This window comes from Dermacentor variabilis, chromosome 6 (genome assembly GCF_050947875.1).
Source record: "Dermacentor variabilis isolate Ectoservices chromosome 6, ASM5094787v1, whole genome shotgun sequence".
NCBI classification, from domain to species: domain Eukaryota; kingdom Metazoa; phylum Arthropoda; class Arachnida; order Ixodida; family Ixodidae; genus Dermacentor; species Dermacentor variabilis.
The window spans coordinates 24,056,048-24,083,270 of record NC_134573.1 but is presented as its reverse complement, the minus strand read 5'-3'; the positions used below and the strand labels follow the sequence as shown (position 1 = coordinate 24,083,270).

At 44.6% G+C, this 27,223-nt stretch overlaps 1 protein-coding gene across 2 annotated transcripts in view; it reads left to right on the top strand.

The window, feature by feature from the left end:
• LOC142584100 (UPF0462 protein C4orf33 homolog) overlaps positions 1-23,735 on the top strand; it is a 143,704-nt gene extending 119,969 nt beyond the window's left edge. For both annotated transcript variants that reach the window (XM_075694273.1, XM_075694272.1), the window contains 3 exons: positions 8,185-8,381; positions 20,686-20,783; positions 23,348-23,735. In XM_075694273.1, the coding sequence (XP_075550388.1) occupies positions 8,185-8,381; positions 20,686-20,783; positions 23,348-23,439 (387 nt within the window). In that variant the 3' untranslated portion in view covers positions 23,440-23,735. The remainder of the gene's footprint in view (positions 1-8,184; positions 8,382-20,685; positions 20,784-23,347) is intronic.
• The last annotated feature ends 3,488 nt before the right edge of the window (positions 23,736-27,223 follow it).

Here is a 27,223-nt window from a genome sequence, read left to right as displayed (position 1 = left end):
AGCCAGATGCTTCAGAGTGTACTCAAGTTTCCATCACCGCTAAGCATGCCGAGGAATGTCGGCAGCTCGCCCGCATGCTCGCTACAGCAGACGAATCCCACCAAAAGGTTCGACGTAACAGTTGCCGACCTGCTCCTGCTTTCCCGACTGAATCCCTTCTTTGGATCATGGTCCCATGTACACATCCCGGCCACTCACCGAAACGACTACCAAAATTGGATGGTCCTTATCGCATCATTGCGCAAACTTTGATATCAACGACACTCTCGAGCCATTGGCCCCCTCAAGTGTCTGCCATCGCTGGAGACGTAGAATTGTTCAAGCACACATGCTTTCTTACGATCCCATCGTTTCGTCGTCGTAGTAGATCGCCAGGATGGTTCTTTTTTCAGCAGGGCGGCGATCGTAAGGAAGCAGAATGACACTGGAAAGTCTTATCAGCATACCGTGTCGCGCGGCCAGTTTGCCGATCGAGCTTGGCTACCGTTACTGCCACTGTATTTCTGGCTGTCGCTGGACGAGTCCAATAAACCTCGTCACGAAGAATACGTAGCTTGCATTTATTGCGCATAAGGAAGCAGAAACATATATTTTCTGCATATTGAGTTGATTTGCACGGCAAGCATGCAATTGCTGCTCGCACGTGTTTTGCAGTGGAGACACAGTTAAGTAGTGCCTACCGGTGAGATTGGTTGTGGACTTCGAGCTATATTTCTTGTTTCAAACAAGATTTACTCAAAGTAAATTTTGTACGTCACAATAATAAAGGGATATCCGTATAACGAACGACTTAACGTATTTTTATCTGCTGGGCCTAAATGCCTAATTTAGTTATGTCCATTGTCAAAAAGAGAATTTTCGCTAAATGAGGAAGTTATTTTCTGCAATAGTAGGTGATTTCAAGAACAAAAGAAAAGAACATTAATAATTGCATAAAGTTTAACAATAGTAAGATATAGTAAATAAATATTGTGGCTGGAACGTTAACAATCTTCATGCTATAGAATTCTTCCGAGCACAATTTCTTGCTTTTTCACTGAGCCAATTGACCGCGGAAAATTCATTATTGTGGTTACCTATGGCGTCACACAAAAGAACCACGCCAGAACAATATCCTAAGATAACACTCGCCATTATACCTAGTTTGACTCGTGATTAAAAAAAGTTACTTCCTGGCAACCTTTCTCCTTCACGGAAAATTCACAAAGCGCTTATGTCACTAACAATTAATGCATAAAAAATACTCTATTGATACATCATTCACACACTCACCAACTCCCCCTCCCCCACCGCAACCACCACCACCACCACACACATACAATTTTTTTTTTCAGTAGATTCAGTGATGGTCTCCATTGTCATCTGAGACTTCTCGCGCAGAATGAGCCTTCTGCAAAATCAGGCAGTTCAAATGTAGCACTATTTCTGGGTTGAACTTGCGTCACACTGAGATAGAAAACTTTGATTTGAGCAGTATTCAGCTTCATGAATGATAGTCTTCATATATATAGACAGAACTGCAGTTACTGGGCTTCTATCATGAAATCAGAGAAATGCTTTAATAAATTTATTGTGCTGTCATGGCAAAAAAGCAAGTACGATATTGACGGGCACGGCATGGGGACCTCATAAGAAGTGTTCAGTTGGAAGGAGGCGTTTATGCATGCAATATTTTGAATTTTGGGGTTGCTATCATAACGTAGCATCGTGTACACACACCTACGCATACACTATGTATATGCATATATATAGCAGAGAAAGAAAGACTGCGGTTTTCTTTCGCACTTCTTGCTTACCTGTGCATAGTCATGTGCCGTGTTTTTGCTATCAAAGCCTTTGTGTGTCATCATTGGATACGCGGCGCGGTGCCTTCGCCGAGTCTCTTGCTCCCAATAAAATATACGTACTACTTCCTCAAATTATTTACTACATAACAAATATTATATAGGGTTAAGTAGCGGGAAACCATTGGCGAGTTCATTATTCATTTATAGGCAGCAATAGTGCTAAAGACACGAATGTAGATGAGGCACATGAAAAGCAAATCATTGCGTTGTCTATCAACCTAATTGTTATCGCCACCGAATGACGTATTGTCACGTGGTAGTGACGACGAAGAAAACAGCGAAATTGGGAAAGATGAAACTAGCGTTTTATTGGGCGAACTTGTGCCCTCAAAGACAGGCTACACCCAAAGAACGGCGACAACGGCGAACACAGTCGGCAATCGTAGAAAACCTGGTCAGTGGGTCAAGCGCGTCGGCTTTTATACATCAGTGGTCGAATGTTCTTGAGTAATCGCTGGGACCTGCGTGGCTTCCGTCAAGTTCTACATTATTCGCGTCGCGCACACATGCAATCAAATTACGCAAGGCTCGGTCCCAGACAGGAGATGGAAGCATCGATAACATTCCAGAAACGTCCGATACATGCAGGCGCGTCCTGCGCTGTGCGAGAACACTTGTTAGGCGGTGAAACGTGTCGCCCGATAAAGACAAACAAGTGCGCGTGTCAATATAAACATGGCAGAATGAGGCGTTAAAGGCGCAAAAGGATTAAAAACCTAGAGACCGGGATCGGTCATCCTCACACAATTATGCATGTGAACGGTAAAAGCGTTTGGTCATAGGGTTTGGAGATGAACACGCAATTTCCATGTCGATAGCAAAACAGATCGCGCACTGACACATTTCTGTTTCGTTATAGATATTGTATAGTCTTCTATTATTTCACGGATCACTTGGCGGCTGTTTTTTGCTAGCACTTCACATTTCTTTTGGGAATTAAGGCCATCGACCGCAGTTCTTACGATGCAAGATGGCCACTGACTGTTTTTATCATGTAGTGATGTCACTCGGTATATTGTGATGCCACTGGGATTTGAGCATAGTATGTGCCACTGGGATTTACTTTGCTTTCAATGTCATATTCCAATATCGGTATTACCTGTTTTATCAAAAGTCTTTGAGTCGGCAAAAAACGATCGCATAACAAAGTTCTTAGAGAAATATAATATCATATCTACTTCGCAAATTGGAATTCAAAAACACAAGTCAACTGAACAAGCGTCAGTGCTTGCGAAGGGGAAAATCATTGAAAGTATCGAAAATAAGAATAATACTTTACGCCTCTTTCTAGATTTGCCAAAAGCGTTTGATTCAGTAAATCATGGTATTCTTCTAAAAATGCAATGTTTCGGAAAACGTGCCATGCTACTGAAATTAATAACCACCTATCTTGAGAAACGCTTCCAATTCACAGATGTTAATAATTATTCCTCGATATTGTTAAATGTAACAAATGGAGTACCCCAAGGATCAGTATTAGGCCCCACCCTTTTTTTATGACACACCTGTATACGCAATGCCTCATAACCTCGAGCGTACCGGAATCTTGGATGAACGCTAACATAATCCTAATCCATAAGAAAGGGGACTCCAAAGACTTGAAAAATTATAGACCGATCAGCTTACTGTCCGTTGCCTACAAAGTATTTACTAAGGTAATCGCTAATAGAATCAGGAACACCTGAGACTTCTGTCAACCAAAGGACCAGGCAGGATTCCGTAAAGGCTACTCAACAATAGACCATATTCACACTGTCAATCAAGTGATAGACAAATGTGCAGAATATAACCAACCCTTATATGTAGCTTTCATTGATTACGGGAAAGCGTTTGATTCAGTCGAAACCTCAGCAGTCATGGAGGCATTACGGAATCAGGGTGTAGATGAGCCATATGTAAAAATACTCGAAGATATCTATAGCGGCTCCACAGCCACCGTAGTCCTCCACAAAGAAAGCAACAAAATCCCAATAAAGAAAGGCGTCAGACAGGGAGATACGATCTCTCCAATGCTATTCACAGCATGTTTACAGGAGGTATTCAGAGACCTGGAGTGGGAAGAATTGGGGATAAAAGTTGATGGAGAATACCTTAGCGGCTTGCGATTCGCTGATGATATTGCCTTGCTTAGTAACTCAGGAGACCAATTGCAATGCATGCTCACTGACCTGGAGAGGCAAAGCAGAAGGGTGGGTCTGAAAATTAATCTGCAGAAAACTAAAGTAATGTTTAACAGCCTCGGAAGAGCACAGCAGTTTACGATAGGTAGCGAGGCACTGGAAGTGGTAAGGGAATACATCTACTTAGGGCAGGGAGTGACCACGGATCCGGATCATGAGACTGAAATAACCAGAAGAATAAGAATGGGCTGGGGTGCGTTTGGCAGGCATTCTCAAATCATGAACAGCAGGTTGCCACTATCCCTCAAAAGGAAAGTATATAATAGCTGTGTGTTACCAGTACTCACATATGGGCAAAAACCCGGAGGCTTACGAAAAGGGTTCTGCTGAAATTGCGGACGACGCAACGAGCTATGGAAAGAAGAATGATAGGTGTAACGTTAAGGGATAAGAAAAGAGCAGATTGGGTGAGGCAACAAACGCGGGTAAATGACATCTTAGTTGGAATCAAGAAAAAGAAATGGGCATGGGCCGGACATGTAATGAGGAGGGAAGATAACCGATGGTCATTAAGGGTTACGGACTGGATCCCAAGGGAAGGGAAGCGTAGCAGGGGGCGGCAGAAAGTTAGGTGGGCGGATGACATTAAGACGTTTGCAGGGACAACATGGCCACAATTAGTACATGACCGGGGTAGTTGGAGAAATATGGGAGAGGCCTTTGCCCTGCAGTGGGCGTAACTAGGCTGATGTTGATGATGATAATGAATCACATAACGCATATTGACTACGCCCTTAATATAGTAATGTTTGCGGAAGATACAACTATATTTTTACTGCACGGACGAAACATGACCTTCAAGAAAAGACTAATCATTATCAACAAAGCATATCCGAATGGCTAAATGATAATTGTCTACAGTTAAATGCCTGTCAAATCAAATATATCATTTTTGCTACTTCAAGTAAACGCGACCAACGTGTCATTCATATTACGTATGTAACAGAGCACTCAACTAACACCTCAGCAAAAATTCCTAGTCGTGTGGTTCCAAGAGTCTTTGAAATGGTCGAGTCGTGTGGACCATTTGGTAATCCATATGGCTCGATCAACAGGATGCATTACAAAGATTTCTACATTGATACCTCTTCGGCTAAAAAAAGCTCTTTATTACATTCCAGTATATTCTAAGATTGCCTACTGTTCGCTAGTATGGGATACCACCACTCAGCGCAACTACAATAGATTAACAGTACTACGATAGCGCATGCTACGCATTTTTGAAGTAAGAAGAAGTACTTTAATGACTGGAAAATGTAGAGAGGTCGGCCGGAAAATAGAGCATCTGGCCTGCTACTCTACGTAAGGGAAGGGGAAGAAGGGAAGAAAGAGGGTAACAATGGGGGATGATAATGGGAGCGACGAGGTGAAGGACACATTGCATAACTGGTACCACAAGCGTGAGTCCAGGCCCGTGTCGCCTAAGAACTCTGTGGCCATGCGCCTAGCGAGAGGTCCTCCGACAGTGGTATATTGTGCAAATGTCTCAAGGTATCTGCCATTGTCAGTCTTTCGCGCATATTCAGGGGACACCACGAGCACATGGTCTAAAGTATCTACAGCGCCACACACTGAACAAACCGGGGAGTCTGTACGTCGAATGATCTGCAAGTATTTGCGCGCGAAGGCGACGCCTAATCTCAGTTTGTGTAGCAGGCACGTATGAGGGTGTGGAATTCCACGCAGAATAGGAAATTTCATATCGGGATCCAGCCTTTTAAGGCGGACGTGACGAGCGTCTGTCTGGGCCCAGTATCTTCTCGTCACACTCCTCATTAATTCCGACAGGAGGCATGTGACGTCCGGTCTGGAGAATGGGACTACAGTTCGCAGGCCATTGCTGAGGGCGCGCCTTGCTGCAGCATGGGCCATCTCATTACCAGTGAGCCCACAGTGTCCCGGGATCTATTGGAACACCAGGCGGTGGTGTTTTTCTTGAGCGCATGAAACTAGCTCGGTGAGCTGCACTGCCAGAACCTGATATGCGGTGTGGCGCAGGAAGCATCCCAAAATTTGCAGCGCGGGTTTTAGTCCGTGAAAATGCACCGCTCTTGAGGTCTTTCCCCGCAGATGTGGCGAATCGCTTCCCGAATAGCCACAAGCTCTGCAGCGGTTGATGTAGAATTATAGTCTAGTATGAAAGCTCGAGTCATCTGTTGGGCTGGTATCACCACAGCTGCTGTTGATGCCTTTGGGACGCGTAGCCCTCTGTGTAAACATGAACGTATGTCTGGTATTCTGACCAGATACATGCCAGAGCTAGTTGTTGTGGTCCGCTAACGGGAACCAATGAGTTCTTTAGTATAGCGGAGACATGCACACATACGGAAGGTTGAACCATCACCCACGGTGGTTTGACGGGGTGATATGGAAGGGCATAGCCTGATGTTATGTGGGGTAGCTGGCAGTGGACTGCACCTGTGAAACTGATGTCCGGCCGCTCATGTAGAACCGACGTCAGTGGATGGCAATGGTGTCGTGTCAGTAAGCGTAAATACACACGAAGTGGTTCGTGGGACAAGTATATTGATAATGGGCATACGCGGGCTTCCTCAATAGTGCCTTTGTTGGAGGCACGCCGTGGTAAGGCGAGGCATAGTTTGAGTGCCTGGGCTTGAACGCTCTCTAATGTCCATAAGCAGGAAATGCTCAAGTTTGAGAGTATCGGAAGGCTGTATCGAATGTAGCCTACGAAAAGAGAAAAGTATGCAGGAAATATCCTTGACTTACATACCAGAGAGTTGTTTGTGAAACCCAACAAGCTTATCGCCAATCAAGTTTATCTATATAAATTAGTGCTACATGCTACATGCTACATGCTACAAACATATACAAGGACATTTCTATGGTAGTTGAACATAAGTACGGGTTTAGGCAGCATAGGAGGAGGCGTCCGAAGATTAGGACAATTTACGTAAAACAATCGTTAACATATCAAGCTATACAGATTCTAAATAAACATAAAGACATAATAAATGGGACTGATAGCCCTGGTAAACTTAAAAGGATGTACAAAACTTTTCTTGTCACAACAGCAAGTGTATTGTAGATTGTTTTACATTAGTTTCAACTTTATTCAGAGCAGTTCTGTGTTTGTACGCAGTGTACTAGTACAGAATTGTTCTCTACATATCAGCAATATGATAAACAGGCCTACTAGCGAACACGTGAATCCTGTGTGACCATTTTGTATATATATATATATATATATATATATATATATATATATATATATATATATATATATATATATATATATATATATATGTATCTGCGTGATCGTTGAGGATATGTATGCATCTCATACTTGTTATATAATGTATTAGAAGTCACTTTTCTTTCCAGCTTCGGCTGTACATTGAGTGCAACTGCAATTTTCATATAATGTACACCCGATTGTATACGTTATTGTACGCGTAAATGCTGTATGAACTGAATGGGAGCAGGGGACCTGTGTGGCTGTTTCACCCTTTAGTCTTGTCTCCACAGGAAATGCCCTGAAATAAAGTGATTTTGATTTGATTTGATTTTGATGTCTGGCAATTAGAAATTTTACATTTTATTTAACAAAAATATAAAAGATGCAATATATCAAGGGTTACATTATTTCATGCTTCAAATGCCACGCGTGTTCGGTGAAGAAACACTCTTTTTCACTGATTCAGATAATTGAACGTTTATTTTCTATCAGTCACATTACGTAGAAGTCGAGTACGCTTGTGGCTACCAGTTCTTTCTTGTCTGTCTTTATGCCTGTTCCGACCGCTCGAGCATTTGGAAATACTTCCCGTGCAGGAGAAAGAAGGGTGTAGGGGTTTGGCGGGATGTTGGCTCCTCTTGGGGTGTTGCCTCGTGGAGGGCGAGGTTTTAGGGGTGTGCGCGATGACAAGAGATGCAAAATATGACGCTATATAGGTGCACTTGTCTAGTTCTGCCATAATTGCCTATATTCGAGATGTATTTGCAAAATATACCGGTGCCATTGATTCTTTGCGCACATGTCCCTCGCCTGCGGTTTTAGTTTGGTTCATGTCTTACCAACTTACGCAGAGAACCACATTTCATTTTACTGATTTGTGCACTACGCCGAGCTTAACTAGGCACGCATGTAAAGCTTTCTTTGAACAGATGAACTTGCCGTCGCTATTCGTTCACAGATGGACCTGACCTTGTCGTACGCGACGAACGTGGACCGCTACCGGAGCACCTGGCGGGCATCAGTGCGCATCCCGGTTGCGTACATGCCCCCCGGCGTGGCGACCCTCAATGCGTGGGCGCGACACGGTCGGCCAAGCGCCCGCCGCGAACTGGCCTTGTACCCACCGCCACCAGGATCCCCGTGCAAGCTCGACTCGTGTGGGTTGCATCCGGTCTATCTAAAGTGCCTCCTTGAACGTTGTGTTGTCCATGATGCTGGCCGTATCTATGCTTCATTTTGCAAGACTTCCGCAGAAATGTTCATGCACATGTAATCCACTAGCTCGCTGAAAGCCTAGAAGGCAAGGGGGGTGGTGATACAGCGGCAACTATGCATAGTCGTGTTTTCGAAGCACTCAGGAGACGTCCGACCTTCAAATGGAAGTAGTTCCTGCATCTAAAGTTATGGCAATACCATTAGCACTTTGAGACGACCTGCGCATGCGTTAAGTTACACAGCACGACCTACACCACTTAAGCGTACGCGATAGTCGGTAACAAGATAAGAAATACATACAAGCTCCACCCGCTCAAAAGCCGTGCACCCACCCTTCACCTCTGAAAAAGAGCCGAGCCAGCTGGAGTCCCTTCAAAGTTTAATGATCTTGCTCTGCTAATGTGAATTATGGGCTTAATGAAAAATGAAGGCTTGTGATTTCGAGCTAAAATACACGCGGCTCCACAGTGTTACTGGGATCACCCCTACAATTGGAGGAAAACATTTGTTTCCTCTTAAAACCAGTGCCGCAAACGCGCACCTGTACGGAAAGAAACAGTCGTTTAGTTTACGCCAGACCACTTCACGTCCGGGAAATCAGCGAACGTTATCAGTTTTATATCATTTGCTTATACTTATGAGTGCACTCGTGCTGGCTTAGCTTTTTCTGGGGTGAACGCTACCTACACTGCCTTCGCAGGTTGAGCTTTTATGTAATGTTTAGATTGTCACCGACTGCAGTCTCCATTAGGCCCCAGACTTAGCATTGTCTTTTCTTGCATCATGAGCGGCAACGTGTTAGTTTCTCGTTTTCTTTTCTCGTGGCAGCTAGCGCGTCGAGACGCTGTGATAGAGCCTTCGGGTTCGGTCCGGGAGGTAACGCAACAGCTTGTGACCTTTATTGCCGTAGTAAAAGAGAGTAGAGAGCTTTTGTATAGCATAAACTACTTGCGTTAGCGTTAGCTTGTTCCGCACGCTCAAGTATTGTGGGACGCTATCCGAAAGAACTATAGTATACCGTAAAACAACCCTCCCCCCGCTCCCAGAAGCGCCGGAAAGCGCAAAACTTCACCACACCATCTGGGTGGGAGTAGTCAAAGCTCTTATGCTTATTGGTTCGCTATCTGGTTAAAAGTAGGGAAAGCAGCATTTTTTATAGTAGACTGTTTTAAAATAGGGTTTCTCGCCTTACGTGCGTTAAACGCAAGAATAATTTCTATAGCGTTGTGTTAAATGGCAGGGCGCTGTCTGGTGCCCCGTGAGCGTTCTGTCGTTGCCATGCAGATGCGTCTCGTCAGGCCTACGAACACCAGAATCGCCGAACGATTTCCGAAATCGGCTATGCTATGCGCTCATAGCTAGCGTTTGAGGTGAGTTTAGAGGAAGTGAAAGTTCATTTTAATAGTGACTGGAGGTCAAGGAGAGTGAGTGCGTAGCTAACATGAGAATTCACGGTGAAGTGGAGCCATGGGTGCCGCCATGTTTGACAACGCTACTTCTTGGAGTCCGCGTTTTGCAAGCCTTAAGACGCGTCCACTCTGGCGCGAAACATGCCGTAACGGCGAACTGACCTCCAGTGCCGTAGAACGTCTGCCGCGCAAAAGGTGTCCAAAGTAGACGGCGCTTCATCCGGCGCAGGGCACGACCGACGGGCCAATGGACGACCGCGAAGTATGCGCCCCTGCGCCACCGGCGACGCAAACATAGGCTGCCGCTTCTGTTCCAAGCAAAATAAATTCCACTAGAAACTGACGGGCAAATTGTACATTTCATGATTAGAAAAATGATATCCACTGTCAAACGTTAAAAGCGAATGAGAGCTCGATACTTGCCGAGCTCCCAGCTGCAGTGCACGGTTGCAATCTAAAAACAGAGTTCCGGGCACTCTCTTTTAGGGAGTAACTACTTGTCCAATTTTTCACTCTTTTCGAGTAGATAGACCCTCTTCTAGAGAGAGTAGGTCAACTCCTTTTGAGAGAGTTTTGTTGCTCCACCGCAAGGAAGTGCTAGTAATCTTCCCCAGAGTGCTAATACTTGACCCACTGGGACTGCTGGAACTCTTCGACAGAGTTCTAATAATCTCCCCACAGGGGTAATAGTACTCCCCCAGACTGAGTGCTTCTAGTCCTGCAAACCGCGTACTTCTACTCCTCCAAGCCGAATGTTTCTACTCCCCCAAACAGTGCTTGTACTCTTTCAGGACAGAGTGCCAGTATTCGTCCCAATAGTGTGAAAGCGGGTTGTAGATCAATGGTAACGTTTGAAGGGATTCGCAATACTTACATGTGGGGAATATTTGAAAGCAGCTTCTGCCCTTATGCTTGGTGATTGGGTTGTAATCTCTCGTCGCCGAGTTACTCAAATGAAACATTTTCTCTTTTAAAAAGCGAAAATCTTTATTGATCAGACACAAGACAAACTGAACAATAATATGAGAAACATACTGACAAACACATAAAATCAGATTACAATGATGCCCATGAACTTTAGAACGCATTTGTAATAAAACATCAGTATATTCTCTAAAGTTTCATCAGTATTACAGTGTAGAAATATCTTTTAATTTGAATTGGCTCCTTCTTTTCAAAAATATACAATGGAAATTTGAACATAGAACAAACGTGTGCAAAGTAGCAAAGTATTGTAACTATGATCGAAGAGAAATATGCGCCGCATTTCTGGCCAGCAAACGCCGTTCTCGCACAAAACGTGTGCACTTAATGGCAGATGTTACCAGATGAGCTGCTAAGCATGGGGCTGGTAATGTAGATAAATAGTGCAAGACACTTTTTTGTGCCATATTCCAAGACAGCAACTCATTTGATAATGTCCTGTAGAGCGTATGGATGTTCCTGACTGAGAGTACACTGCATTTAGAAATGTATTGCATATTCTCATGTGAGGCCGCAGGTCTAGCTAGCTTTGCTTATATTTCCCATGAAATTATTCATGTATGGGCTGCACCTCATTGTTTCTAAGTGTGTTTTGTGGTTCTGCAGTAATATCCTGGGAGCCCGGTGTCAAACCGGTACAGAGGCATATTTCCTATTCGGTTGGCCTCCTCACGAAAGTAGTTTCCTGGTGCTGTTGGGCTTCAGCACGCTTTCTCACAGATAAATAAAAGTTACAATATTATCTAGTGTGTAGCAAATGAGTATAAAACGGCAAGGAGCACTGGAAATAAAATCTTGCACATTAATTTTCTTGTCATATAGGGTAGATTTTCATTCCCGTTAGGGTAAGAATGCTATACATATGAGGAGCAGCTTGCATAATTACATGATGAATTATTGTGACTCGTTGAATATGCGATCTAACTAAAGTAGAGCATGGCTGCGTTCGTGAGCCAAAAATCAGATGTCAGGAACATGATGCATCAAAGGCTACATAAGCATAAATACCGGCAGGGAAGTGCATGAAAAAGACAAACAAAGGAGCAAAACAAATTGAGAATGGCACCATCCTGTTTCGCATATCGTTTCTATGCACGTGGATTTTGCATGCGATTATGCATATACTTGCACAGTGAACCAAATACCTGAAACCAAAGCTTTCTTTCCTGCTGAAGTGTTTAAGACGCGCTAAAGTAAGAAAAATTATCGGACTTCGCAGAATCTTCGTCTCAAAGCAAGTACACATGTTTCTAGGACGAATAATACATCGCCTCACTGTGCATTCTATCTTAAGTCCAGAAATTTATGTGCGAAAATTCTCCAAATTTATTTTGCCTTATAAAAATTATGTCTACAGAAGCCATGAAGCTAAGGGACTTTTGCTTAGCACCACATGCTCACATCTGCCAATTGGTGAACAATTCGCAACGCATCTCTATTTCCACTAGCATACTTGGTTGGCAAGTAGATTAGAGAAACCACAATTTTACATTTTTAAAATAACTTTCAATTCCAAGTGACTCTCCGGCTTCTAAGACGTAAGGTGTGATCTTTGTTGTACACAGTTAAAGGCCTTAATTGCTCCTTGCTTTCGCTTCAGGAGGCACGAGCGGTTCTAATGAATCTGTTTCGTAAGCATGCACGTAAACGATAATGACTTCTTAAACATGGGACACTCTTACCCCAATGTTTCCCCTTTCTGGAACATAAAAGGAAACCATAATTCTAAAACTAGGTGTAACAGATGAATAAAAAGGAAGACATGAAAATCTGCCTGCTTCATGTTACCATTTAAAATACAGAATCACAGTGGTTTGTATTTGTACACTTCCATTCACATGCTGTTAAATGTAAGCTATTAAAGCAGTTAAGTGTATGTAAGCACCTAACCATACATGAGCTGATGCTTTTTATAGTGAAGACAGGCACCGTGCTCGTTGCAAGTATGTATCATGTCACTAAGCAAATATGCAATTTCATTGCACCACTATTTTTTTATACCATGGATATATCGGTAGAGAGGCAAGACAAAAAGCAGTCACTTCTCACAACTAATCAGCTTTTTTACACAGATTTATAACTTTTCAATGACACTTGCTCGTATGTGTTTGTCTCCAGAGAGCATACTTGATTTTGACTTTCCCATCGGAGACATTATATAAATATAAGATGTTAAGATGACTGCCTAGAGCACGTGATAATTTTTATCTTGGTGTGACATACTTTATTTTGATTTTGTTGACATTTAGTCTAAAGGTAAACCCAAGATGCTCATATTTTAGTTGACGTGTCCAAATTGCATGGCAATGTATTTTGATTTATTGGCATTCGCTCCTTTGCACTACGTGAAGTCTTGCTGGGCTGGCTCTTTGACGTCCTTGTGTCCATGCAGTTGCCTTCTTGCGTTATATAAAGCGAGTGCTTGAAAAACATCGTGTGCGAAAGTGAACGCAAGGACATGGTGTAAAACAACGTCAAGACAGTCAAGGTCATGGCACTAAATGAAAGTTTTAGCTCATAGTCTTCCTACTGAAATGCCTGCGAAATATCTAAATGACTGCAACAGTCTACTGCAAAACTAACTTCAATTTTTAGATTCAAACAAATCAGAAATAACCGGCAGTTCATCCTCGTTCGGCAGCACCGTTAACATACTACTGCTAATAGATAGAATATTGATAATTGTCAGATGTCATAGGTCTGTCATTAGTCTGGTGTGTCGCAAACACCACTTGTGACGCATCCTAAGCACGTTCCCAGTGTGTCCCCCGCACCATCTCTGGTTGTGCCACTGCTCAAGGCATAATTTGAGGATCATATCTGCAAACATGAGGTTCAGTGGGGATAAAACTATGGTCCTCCAGTGCCTATAAGAAAGGGCAACAAGGTTTGTTACAGCAAGCTTACCAATATTTCAATAATAACAAGAAAGTTCACTGCGGCCTGGATCTAAGTTAACAAAAAGGCACGAACGTATTTTCATTCACGAGGTGCGCAGTGGAGTTCATTTTCAACAGACTCGAATACTGCTGCAGTTTGAAATCTAGCATTTTAAATTCTTGCCGGCATGTAAAAGCTGCAGTTAGACAGCAATTATTACTTTATTAGACCAACTCTGTTTTTTTTTGTACGGCAGACGACTGGTAACACGGAATTAAACACCGTCTTATTTTGATACTTTATTTCTCTACTAAAAATATTCGTGCCTGTGGAAAGACACATACAGAAGAGGCTATTTACAGGCTATTTACACTGGAGTACCAGTGTAAATAGTTCTTAAACTGGTTTACACTGGTTGTCATACCTTGCGGTAGAATTTGCTTTGCCAATCCAAAGTTACAGACAGGCATGCGAGTGTGGTTCCCAGTAATATTAAGTATACTGTGAGGCACTGTTACGTCAAACCTTATTGGAATGTCGGGCAGTTGAGTGACGAGGTACTCGCCATCAGGAACTGTTGGAAAAGACAAAAGTTCAATGTAGGCTATTGATTTTGGCTGCAGGCGAATAAAGCCAGTGGGACGTTAGCGGCAGTGGGGTGCGTGAGAAGGTTCTGCGAGCATCGGCAACTCAAAGCGAAGTGTACTGGAAGAGCAGTCAATAAGAGCAGAATGTGCGGACAGAAAATCGAGGCCGAGAAGGAGGTCGTGGGGGCAATGAGCAATTACGGTGAAGAGGACAGGAGTGTGGCGGCCGGCGATGCTGACGCGTGCCGTACAAATGCCGATGATAGGCACAGTACCGCCCTCCGCAACGCGGGCGACGCCTGCCGACGCTGGGGTGAGGAGCTTTTTGAGTCGTCGTCGGAAGGCAGCACTCATAATTGAAATATGTACTCCTGTATCAATGAGTGCCGTGACAGGATAGCCGCCAACGTCAACGTCAAGAAGGTTTCGGTTCGTGGGTAACGTGAGCAGAGGATTTGAGGGCAAGGTCGACAACGCAGCTTCCCCTCCAGAAGCTGCAGTGCCTAGTTTTCCGGCTGGATCCGGGAGGCGATAGGCGGCGAAGAGAAGCGACGGGGTTGGGGCGAACGAGACTGATGGCGTCGAGGTGAGGGCGAGTGACTCTACCGAAGGTTCGGAGCAGGAGCATCAGCGGCACTGGATTCACGGCGGGTGGTATAGGGAACGGAAGGTCCAAAGGTGCGGGAATAAGCGGCGGTGTATGTCCGAGGAGGTGGTGGCCATCGGTTGCGGCATTGACGAGTGAAGTGGCCGATGCAACAGCAGTGGAAGCAGATTGGCCGGTCATCAGGGGTACGCCAATCAGACGGGTTGCGGCGAGATGTGGCGGAAAAGGACTGCCGAGGACCAGGGGGGCCGCTAGAGAACCGGGGAACGCTGGGTTGAGACGTGGAACACACGGACTTCAGACCCATGTTCTCAAATTCCTGTCAGACGACGGCCGGGGTCATCGCAATGGTGGTTGCTGGCGGATCGGGAGGCGCCGTGGAGAAAGCTGACGAACAGGTGGCCTCGAGTTCGCGGCGAACAATACGAGTGACGTCGTCACAGGTGGTGGTCTGACATGGCCGACCCTCACATGTCGATGTAGCAGCAGTGTTGGGTAGTCGCGTGATGCGGTGTGTGATACGGCAGCTCTTAACTTGTTCCAGGCGACGGCATTTTTCGATGATGGCGTCGATAGTCCAGACGTTGCCGAAAACAAGCAAACTGAAAGCTTCGTTGGCGATGCCTTTTAGAATATGTGACAATTTATCGGCTTCGGACATAGCATCGTCAGCTTTGCGGCATAGAGCTAAGAGGTCGAGGATGTAGGAAACGTACGGCTCCGTAGATGACTGAACACGAGACGCAAGAGCCTTTCTCGTGGCAGCCTTGCGCCCGATAGGGTCGCCGAACAGTTCCCATAGCTTCTCTTTGAAATTGTCCCAACTGGTTATCTCGTCGTCATGCGTTTGGTGCCATACGCGTGGGGTGCCGCCGAGATAAAAGATGACATTGGCGAGCATAATTGTTGGGTCCCACCTGTTATTAGCACTGGCGTGTTCATAGAGTTTGGTCCAGTCGTCAATATCCTGGCCCTTCAGGCCTGAGAACACACCTGAGTTGCGATGTGGGGCGACCGTGTCGATTGGAGCAGTGGGACATGCAGAAGCCATTGCAGAGGTGGGCGCGTCACCGGGAGGCATGGTGACAAGCTCGGTGTGCCGACCACTTCTGAGTTCCTTGGTGAGGAAGGGGATCGCTGACCTCCACCAGAATGGTCCGTGTGGAAAGACACAGACAGAAGAGGCTATTTACCGGCTATTTACACTGGAGCCAGGCAGCCAGGCCGACACTCGCTCGCGCCAAGCGCACCGACCAACTTCATCGTCGTTCTCGCGGCGGCTCGTTTCTTGAGCATCGCTCGATGATATCGTAATAATATTAAAGCGATAACCACAGTTTGATCTGCCATGCAGTGGCAAGATGCCCACATTACGCGTGCGATCCCCAGAAAAAGGGTGATTAGCTGTTCATATGACATAACTCCGAAACGCCAACTCCTATTAGCAAATGCACAGGCATGTCCAAAACAATAAGCGTAAGCAAAGCGCCCCTGCAATTGTAATTCCACACAGCAGCCGTTATATTCGATGCCAATGCATAATTCGCTGCTTGACAATTCACCGAGCTCGCAGACGTAAGCAGTCTTTCAGATTCGCACCGTGCTCGAAAACCGCAACAGGAGACAAAATCAGACATATAATCACACCATAAGAGCGATTTAGTGCGCGATGGCAACGGGCGACAAAAGGGGCCACCGCATGAACAGATCGCTCGGTTCTCGAAATCTAGAAACCATCGCTCGTCTCCCGGAAGTGCTATGAGCGACTACCCAATAGCGCGGAGCAGGAAGCGGATGTAGATCGCTCAAATATGACCGATTGTCGCGCGCAACGAGCAAACGACTGATTTTTTATTAGTGCAAGGATAAGAACCTACTGTAAGACCTTCGGAAATATTTGATGCTATTTTTTACAGTAAAATACATAAACTTAAATTACGAGAGCACGCGTCACTCTAGTTTCAACGCGTGTTTGCAGCCCTTATAGCGCCAACACCGGGGAGGCGTCGCTCAATATCGTCGCTCGCACGGAGTACGACTTGTAGGCGACGAGCGAACGCTCTTGCGCGCAAGATCGCTTATACGGGGCTTACACTTTATTCAGCATGAAACATGGATTCCTCGTGCGTTTTCAGTGAGTTCAAGATAACGCGCCTAATTGACCTCTTGCAGCGTGCAGCTGAACGCCTGCGGCAATGTTTCTGTACCCCAAGACTATTCGGCGATACTAAATTACTACAAGGGCTGCAGAAAGCGGTATCCACCACCGCACAACTCCCTTAGCAGAGAGGACTCTGTCGCGTGGAGGCAGCTACAAACGGGCTCGTACCCGAACCTAAACGTACTCAGCAAAATTTATCCCACACAATACAATGACAAATGCCTCTGGTGCCACGAAACGCCCACGCTGTATCACATAACGTGGGCATGCCAGAAGATAGATGTGGTACCCGTTATACCAAACCCGAGTGCGGAGCAATAGGAGGGAGTGCTCTCCAGCGATCGCCAGGTCGACCAAGAAGGTCTGATTCGGCGAGCACAACTGGCAGCAGCATCCAGCGGAGCCCTGGACTAAGGGCAACCGACCGTTGCGCTAGAAGATGGACGATTCCATCTGAAGAACGCAGAAGACCAGCGAATCTAGATGTGATAAAGTTTTTCACTCACTCACTCACTCACTCACTAGCACTGGTGCTGCACGTAACTTCAGTGGTCGCAGATTACCCACGGGCGAGACACCGTCAAGCGCGCGGCTTATTTATAACGAAAGCATGCCGCCAGCAAAATGACCGCTTCTCTTATGTGATTTCTTCTTTCAACAGCGTTGGATACACAGGAGACTGCCAAACTGAATAAATTAAAACAGACAAAATGCACGCTAAGCATGCTTCGCATAGGCTCGGAATCATGGGCTGGTTAACATTTTAAGCGTCCGCTCACCTCACGTCTTATTGAACATACCATGGGTCTGGCAGCGCTTGCGATTTTTAAAACTCGTGCGGATAGCGGCCGGCGATAAAATAAATAACACGTAGTTATCGTGACGACTGGCTTTTTCGATTGACATCGATAGACAGCGCGCTTGCCTAGTCCGTTGTAAATCGCGTCGGCTAAGCGCCACGACGACTTCCTGGCGATAGCATGTCATATACACAGAATGTGAACCTAAGTCCGAATTCCCTTACCGTGGAGGATTTCGTGTCATATCCGGCAAATCGCGAACGACTATCGTGTTTTCGAGGCGACGCGAGATGGCTGACACATGCTCTCTCTTGGATGGCCTTCGTTGCTTTTGGCTGGACGGATCATCTTTCTCCGGTGCTGTGCTGTTCCGTGATATTGAGCGCGCGCGCGGTGGAGCAGCTCCGAGTGAAAAAGTAGAGCGCTCGCTCCGCATTCCTTTGAACTCTGGCAGCTTGCTCTCTTAGAAGCAAAACGGTGTGTTCTTTGCTCAGCGTGCCCGAGTGATACACCGCCATGCTCGGGGCCAGCCTCCTACAGTTTAAGTATAAGACTGTGCTACGTTCTGTTCTCTATTGCCGCAAGAATAAAACGGGCATTCTACTCTCTCTCTCTCTCTCTCTGGATGGCAGAGTGAAAAGCAAATTTCACTCTCTCCTTGGCGATTTTTTGGCAGCAGGGGCTGCAGCAGGAGCCGACACTTACGTTTCATCTATTCTGCAGATTTCTGCAGACGCTCAACGACCTTCAAGAAGACGGTGAGTGGTTGCATCGTAGCCTTGAGTGCAACTGCACCCAGCGGCTGCATCGCTGCCTGCCTGGACTGCCTGGATCGCCTACGACTGATTGTGGGAGCCACGTGGATCTACGTCACGTCGGTTGCTCTGCAAGCCCTTTATAAGGAGCTTTGCTAGCCCTTCGCCGTCATTTGGCAGCAGGGGCAACAGCAGGAGCCGACACTTACGTTTCATCTATTCTGCAGATTTCTGCAGACGCTCAAAGACAAAGCTTCGGAACATCAATCGCTACTTGGGTGTGATTCTGGGTGGCATGATGCCAGTGGTGCAGGCCCTCGACGTTTCAGTCACCAAGCCCTTCAAAGCCAATCTCCGACAGGAGTACGAAGAGTGGATGCGAAACCCTGACCGGAAGAAGACGCCCACGGGAAAGCTGTAGAAAGCGTCCCCATCAACCATCGCAATGTGGATTTCGGACGCGTGGAAGAGGGTCCAAGTGGACATTGTGTTCAAATAATTTAAGAAGTGCTCGATCACAAACAACTTCGACGGAACGGAAGACAACCTGCTGTGGGATACCGAGAGCAGCGGTTCAATCGGTGTGACGAACTCGAGTGGCAGTGATAGTGACTGAGAATCCTACACAGGCGGTTGGTTCACTGTCTGCACTAATTTTTCTTGTGAATGTTTGCAAAATAAAATGTTATTTCTCGCACCCGTCGCGTCGTGATATCGCAGCGAAAAGAGAAGGGGGGGGGGGTTATTCTAGATTTTTCGAATCTAAGCACCCCCCCTCACTTAGGGCATCGCGGTCGTGGAAAAAAGGGGGTGCTTAGAATCTAGTGAATGCGGTATGTGGAGTTTTTTGCTTACCATGCCAAGGACACGAAAATTTCCTTGGACGGTAGAAGTATACAGCTTGGCTGTAAAAGAAAACTGATCACGATCCTTAGTGCATGTACCGCACATCTTAGACAAAAATATAGAGCAAGCCTGTGCAGAAATGAAACCTGAAAAAAGCGGCCTCTCTTTAGGCACAATGGGCACAATGGGACACATTATTGTCATAGTAATGCAGCTCTGCTACCAATGGCTCAACAATGGCAATGAACGATTAGCTCGATCAACGCGAGCACTATTTTGCGGCATCTTTGCCACTACATTTCTTCTTAATGCCAACTAACTTAATGCTAACTTAATGCTAACTACTAACCTATAAAATGTGTCGTAAACGCCACGGCAGCCAGCCCAGAATACAATATGGCGCACCGTCCTTTTTGGTGGCCGTTGTCTTTATTGTCGCTTCTTGAATATGTGTTACTTAACAACGGCGAAGAGCAAAGTGCCTAGATCGTGGCTTACTCATCTTAATTTAGCTCTTTTAGGTGCTCGCTGCGCTGCTGGCATTGTTTTAGAATTTTTTCGTTTGCTACTTTGTTTTTATAGTGGACTTTTTTGTCCTTGTGTACACCTACACTCTTAAACAAGATTACCCCCTTTCGCCACACAATAATCGTCATCTGTCTTGTCCGCATTTCCTTTCTTTATCGCGGCGAGCCCGGTACTTCCAAGTCACGAACGGCATGCCCGTTATCAGCATGACAGAGAATTCTCGGCAGGAAAGTAGCGAGCGCAGCGTTTTCAAGGAAGGAAACGCAAGCAGGACAGATGACGATTACTGTAGTGTGGTAAATATACACCCCAAAGGGTGTACATTTGCTTAAGAGTGTAGAGCTTATCTGTACTAGTTTTGTGTGCATTGGGGCTTTTTTCTTATAGAAATATTTACCCGTATCCTGCAAATATTTACCGGTATCGAAATTAGTAAACATTGCTTTTATGTGCTTGGTGATGAACCGAATGGCGTTGTCATACTTTTCTCAAAGAAGTAGCTGGCAGGCGAAATGAACTGTCAGATTTTCTTTACTCCATAATGCACCACCAACGCATGGTGTTCGTTAAATTTACTTTTTTTAAAGCAGGCAATCACTAGTTTTGCTAGCCTGCCTGTCAATAACTCTCACTTTCATTTTTTGCCTAACTGAATATTTTTTGCGTCCTTCTATATTATCCTGAAAGCACCGCTGTGAAGACTTTCGGCGAACTAGAGATCAAGCGTATCTGCGCCAAGTATGAACCCAAGAAGCTTTCTCACACCTGGAAGAGGGCCTTCGAAGGTAAGTAGGCAAACTTGGATCGTGAAAAAAAGTGGTGCAGAACATGCAGTCAGTCTGCGCCGCATTTGCACATTTTCTTATTTTAATATTTATTTCCAGACACTGGAAAGACGGATTCACAACGGATGCTTTCCTAGAGTATACAAAATTTTTAAAAGTCCTATATGACAGGTGGCACAATTATAACCTCTGAGCTGCATTAATCAATGAGGGCATTATGTTTGACATTACGATGCTGGGCATGACTGCTCCGACAAACAGAAATGCGCAATTGCTTAATTAACAAAGATTCTCCAAATAACTTAAATTATTTACCCGCCAAGCTAGCGCAGTAGCTTTGGCATTGCGCCGCTAAGCTCAAAATGAGGGGATCGAAAGCCCGTCCCGGCAGCTGAACCTCCACGAGGGCGAAATGCATGAACTGCCGCGCGGTACGCATGCGGCAAAGAGCCCCAGATTGTCACAACTGGTAGGGACATCACCCATGCGACGCGGCTCGTAATGAAATCGTGATTTGGCTTGTAATATGGCATAATTTATTTTAATTTTATTTAATCATTTCTCCGGAGATAATTCCATTTTACGAATTGTGGCCAGTCAGACTGCAACGTGTAACAACTTAGAAAGAATTTTGAGGATGGCGTCAGTGCGGCAACGTTTGTTTCAAAGACATGCGACGAAAACATCGGCGTTTCAGTTACTTTTGTGCTTCAATGCATGAAACGGTGCTTTGTTAAAGAAGGTAAGTGTAAGAATACTTCATGTTTACCGCCAGTTTGATGGCGCATATCTCTTAGCAGATGCCACCCTTCTTTTTAAGCTAATTTGCCTTTTAAGTTTACCGGCTACAATTCGTAAATACCGATATGTGTCGCTACGTGATTATATAGAAATATATTGTGATGTTTTATTAGGTCAATTAAGGAATTACAATTAGTCGATTGAGTAATTTCCGCCGCTTGACGTAATGCAGCTCAATGACTATAACAATTCTATTTGCTACTAGTTATTTTTGAAAGCTATGTATTGTGTAAGAAAAGAAGCTTGCCCGATACGGCGGCCACTTGCATGTAGCTTTGCTTTAAGTCACGCGTTAATCTCGTCATTGCAAATAAAATCGATGAGAATTGGAAGGCGAAATACTTTGGTGTTGCACTTCTTTGTCCAGATTGAGACGTGGTGCGTTCCAGTTATTTTTTTTAGGTAAAGATTAGCCGTAGTACTGCGTCTAAGCAGGAGACAGACGCAGAGTGTTACCGGTTCCCGAACACAAGTACTTGCGAATAATGATTGTCAAAATTGTCAGAAGTGTGAGTAATTTTGCCGTGACTCTCTAGAATAAGTCATTTTATTTCCTTTACATTTTATATTCGCAAGTGAATTTTTTTGATAAAGCGAGCAAGTGTTATCAACCTCTAAAGATGATATGAACAATGGTCTCTACAATAACATGGATTTAATCCAAGAATAACTACCCACCCCTCAATTTGGCTTTGAGAACTTTCCAGTCCACAAGTTTATTTCAGTTTGTGAGTCTGAATTACAAATAAGTTCAGTTTTTTCCTGCGATCTTGTGAACCCCATTGCTTTCGGTCATTTATGCAAACAGAACTACCATGCGCTTATGAAGCGCTTATGAAGCGCTTATTATGCGCTAAATGCGCTTATGAAGCCATTCATGAATCGTACAGGACATTTGAGGTCCATCGGTAATTTTTGAAGTTGCATAACAGAAGGAACGCGTTATCAATGTGAGTGAAATGGCTCACCCTAACCTATCTTATATGTCAATACGTCAAGCTGCAAACACACGCGCACACAAAACAAGCATCAACTCTATAACGCAGCAATAAAAAGCATTGTCGCAGTTCCGTAAACTGCAACCAATAACACATCTGAGGCAGGCAATATTGCTTCATTATACACTTCCCTTAAATGCATTGCTAATTTTGGACAACGTTTGCGAAAGCCATGAAAAAAATCTCACTTGAAGTGATGTGAAAATAATCACATTTATCTGCTTTGAATGCCCTAACGATTCTACCTTACACATTTGCGATATCAGTTTTGAGTGGCCAGTTATAGGTTTTTTTAACGTCAAGGTTCGATTTATTTAAACAGACAGAATGCGGGGAACATTGTAGTTATTAGAAACCCTAAATAAAACCTCTCTTATATTAAGTCGCTATAAATACATTTCATCCCTCTAGTACAACAAATTTTATTTAAATTTCCGCAGTTTTCTCATGAAACCATTTCTGCGTATTACAGACATCCCGATGGGTCATTTCGTGGTTTGCCTCAAGCTGAAGCTACCTGAAAGAATGACGAAGAAAAAACACAGTAGAGCGCGCTTGGAATGTTTGTAGCATGTATTGCCACAGTATTACACCACTAAAATTACAAATACATATGTTAGTTGGGTCGCACGGATGGCTGCACAGGTCTACAATGAAGAAGGTTGTTTATAGTGCCTATGTTATGGTACACATTTTTGAAATTGTGAATACTATACTATTTAACGCTGTCAGCTTATTCGTTGACGGACGTTTGCGTTATTGCAGACTACTACTGGGCATCATCCAGCACGGCTCGACCAGCTACGGCTCTGCTTGTTGCTTGTCTCCTGGCTCATGGAGTGCGGCAACTCAAGTAATTCCGCAGACAAGCTCACCTGTCGCGGCGTTGGCTAATGTGGGATTCACTGTGAGAGTACTCCTGACCTGTTTAGGCTTCATCTTCCGGTGAACCGCTGCAAGACTCTGCTCGGCCGGTCTATGTGGTGCTAATGCCCCGGCAAAAACAGCCTTCGGCTCTGAGCACTTCCACGGATAGAAACAGCTATTTTTTTTTAACTGAGGTGTCCTCTCTCGTCTTTCATGTAAAGGTCTGGAACAAATGACTGGTTGTCATTCTTTTTGGTAATAAAAAACAATCTTTCAGCTGTCTAAAGCAGTCCATAGGAAAATGCGCATGTGGGAGTGTTTATCGCTCTGCCCAGCGAGAACATTTATACTGTTCTTAACTCAATCCCTTCAGCTTATTTCGTCAGTAATAGTCTCCCATATTTATTACCAGATGGCAGCGTGCGCGATTTCTATTTAAAGGAACCGATAATTTTTGACTGAAGTGGCTTACGCAACGTAATTAAGAATTTGAAAGTGCATTCGTTTGCAGGTGAAGATAGTATTAGCCAGAAGTGTTTTAAAAACACTAAAACTTTCTCATCTGTAATTCGGTCTTAAGCTGTTGCCACAGTCCCTCAATTTCTGAGTACTTTCGGATAACTAGAACGTTGGGAAGGAGGTGGTTCCCCTACACAAGCCTGGTAATGCTTATGATCCTAACAACTACAGGATAATATCATTAACCAGCATACCGTGCAAATTATAGGAGCAAGTAATTTGCAGTAATCTCGTTCATTTTCTCGAATAATATTCCTCTTTTTAAATTCGTTAGCACGGCTATAGAAAACTACTCATGTGAAACCCAGTGTTTTCTTTATAATCACATGCAGTTGGTAACCGCTAACAATAACAAATCACCTTCCGACAAGACAACATCTGGCCTGCTGCAAGCTTCAGTATCGGGACCACTAGTGTTTGTCATCTACGCTGGCAACCTTCCCAGGAATATTTCCTCGCAAGAGAAACTTTGGGAGAATCACTGCGTTATCCTTCCGAGATATGAAACCACTCTAACCACCTTACGCTTCAAGCGGAACTAAGCCTGCTTGGTGTGATTCTTTGTTAAGGAAACTTAACGTAATTAAATATAGATCGATTGGAGTTTCGCTTCACACTTCTACAATTGAGAGAGAGAGAGATTCTTACATGTACTTTCTTGATAACGCCAGCTTGACGCAAATCAACACTTGCAAGTACCTCGGCGTGAATACTTCTGGCAATCTCTCCTGGCTAACTTATATTGATGTTGTCTTTAGTAACACTTAATATGTTTTTGGCTATATTCTGTGGAATTTCTCCCTCTCTAATCTTGAGCTACTGTTATATAAAACAGTCGTACAATCTAAACTTGGGTATGCGTCATCCATTTGGGACACACCAATTAACTCGTTCATTTTTAACCTAGAAGCGATTCAATATCGCCCTGCTGGATTATCTTATCTATCTATCTTTGCACAGCAAGCATTGGTCACATGAAAGTAAATCTTAACCTGTCTAACCTTTCACAGTGCCACAAAGTCTCACGTCCTTGTCTTTTGCATATAATTTGTTACTTTATCCCAACGTCCGTGAGCTCTTTTTTCGCCTCCTCCATATACGTCATTTCTCAGTGACCACCAACAGTTGCTTCAACATGACATTTGATTCCTTCATTCCAAAAGCGAACATTGACTGTTACAACCTCCTAGCCTCCATCGCCTCCATAGCTGATCTAAATTCATTCAAGACGGCTGTTTCTTAATATTTTATGTAGGCTCACTTCGTTTAATAGTAACCTGTATTGTGTTTACATGGCAGCTTCCTTTTAAACATTTATATAGGTTTGTGACCGCCCCTCCTCTCTGTAATGCTCCAGCCTGGATAGTAAATATATGAATTGAAATAATCTTTCAAAACCTTCCTGAACAGTTATGGGCTTTTCTGACTGAAGCTGCTGTCTGTGTCTGCGCTGTCATCTAGCCGAAGAGCTGGTACGCAAATCTACGTGCCAATGTGGCCTAAGAATTACGAAAATATGCATAGAGAGCTTAGACAATGTGCGTTATTAAACATTATCATCTTGATGACGTTTATTAAAAATGAGCATACTTAAGTATAATTTTTGTTGCCGAGTATTTCAGCAGAAAACAAAGCCGGCAGCCGGAACGCCCATACGATAAGTAACCTCTGGCATAAAAGTTACAGAGATAAGGTGCCTCAGAAACGCTGCCCTACGTTTCGAAAGGCGGGCTTATTTTTGTCAAGGGTTGCCTTGTCATCTTCGGCAGGATAGTTTTGGCAAGTTAGTAGGGTGAGTGGCGAGGCACTGGAAGTGGCCAGGGAATACGTTTTCTTAGGGCAGGTAGTGACCGCGGATCCGGACCATGAAACTGAAATAATCAGAAGAATAAGAATGTGCTGGGGTGCGTTTGGCAGGCATTCTCAGATTATGAACAGCAGGTTGCCGTTATGCCTCAAGAGAAGAGTGTGTAATAGCTGTCTTGCCAGTACTCACCTACGGGGCAGAAACCTGGAGGCTTACGAAAAGAGTTCTACTTAAATTGAGGACGACGCAACGAGCTATGGAAAGGAGCATGATGGGTGTAACATCAAGGGATAAGAAAAAAACAGATTGGGTGAGGGAACAAACACGAGTAAATGACATCTTAGTGGAAATCAAGAAAAAGAAATGGGCTTGGGCAGGGCCTGTAATGAGGAGGGAAGATAACCAATGGCCATTAAGGGTTACAGTCTGGATTCCAATGGAAGGGAAGCGTAGCAGGGGGCGGCAGAAAGTTAGGTGGGTGGACGTGATTAACAAGTTTGCAGGGATGACATGGCAACAATTAGTACAATACCGGGGTAGTTGGAGAAGTATAGGAGAGGCCTTTGCCCTGCAGTGGGCGTAACCAGGCTGATGATGATGATGATTTGTAGGGTGTCGTCACGTGCGGTTGTTGTCGGCGGCAGCTGGCTGCAAAAGAATATACTGAAAAAATTAGCGCTGTCGTTTTACGTTTCCAGGCATAGCCTCTAAGACGAGGAAATAAGCGGGAGAGTGGGAACGCACCAAAAGACAGAGAGGGCGGCATGGCGAAGTTGCTGGGGGAGGAAGTAAAGGGGATGCCTTCAGAGAACTAAACACAACTCACAGCTGAACAGCCCTAAACACTACCGTAGCCCAGACAATGATCCGACATTACTATACACACTGACACCTACCCATAGGCTGAAATCGCTTTTTTCTAATGAATTAATGACCCCGTAGGAATTCCGACTTCTTAACCCAAGCAACAAAACATCGCCAATATCTCAGGGCGTCTGATAGTATCATATCACAACAATCCGACAGATAGTGTATCCACATTTTTAACCTTCTTTGGTGATTTAACCAAACACTTCAGTCATTTGTGCAAGATACACCCACTTACTGACAATTATGAAGGACATTAATTCTAAAGGCAGACTACCGGAATTCATAATTCCCAAACAGCTCACGTCACCGCCCTATACATCAGTATTACGATCCCTGGTGGTTTATCATCGATAGAATAAACCCATTGCAAACGCAACGCACAACCGTCCATTAGGTCTACTTATCTCTTCCTGAATTAGCTCTAACATAAAAATACTTCGAATTTCAGTTCTATTACTACCTAGAAATGCATGCGACAAGCATGGGTACACATTTTGCACCAGCATACGCCAACTCATGTTTGGGGAGTCTCGAAAAATAAGTTCATACCTCGCTTTACAAGCAAGGCCCACACACAC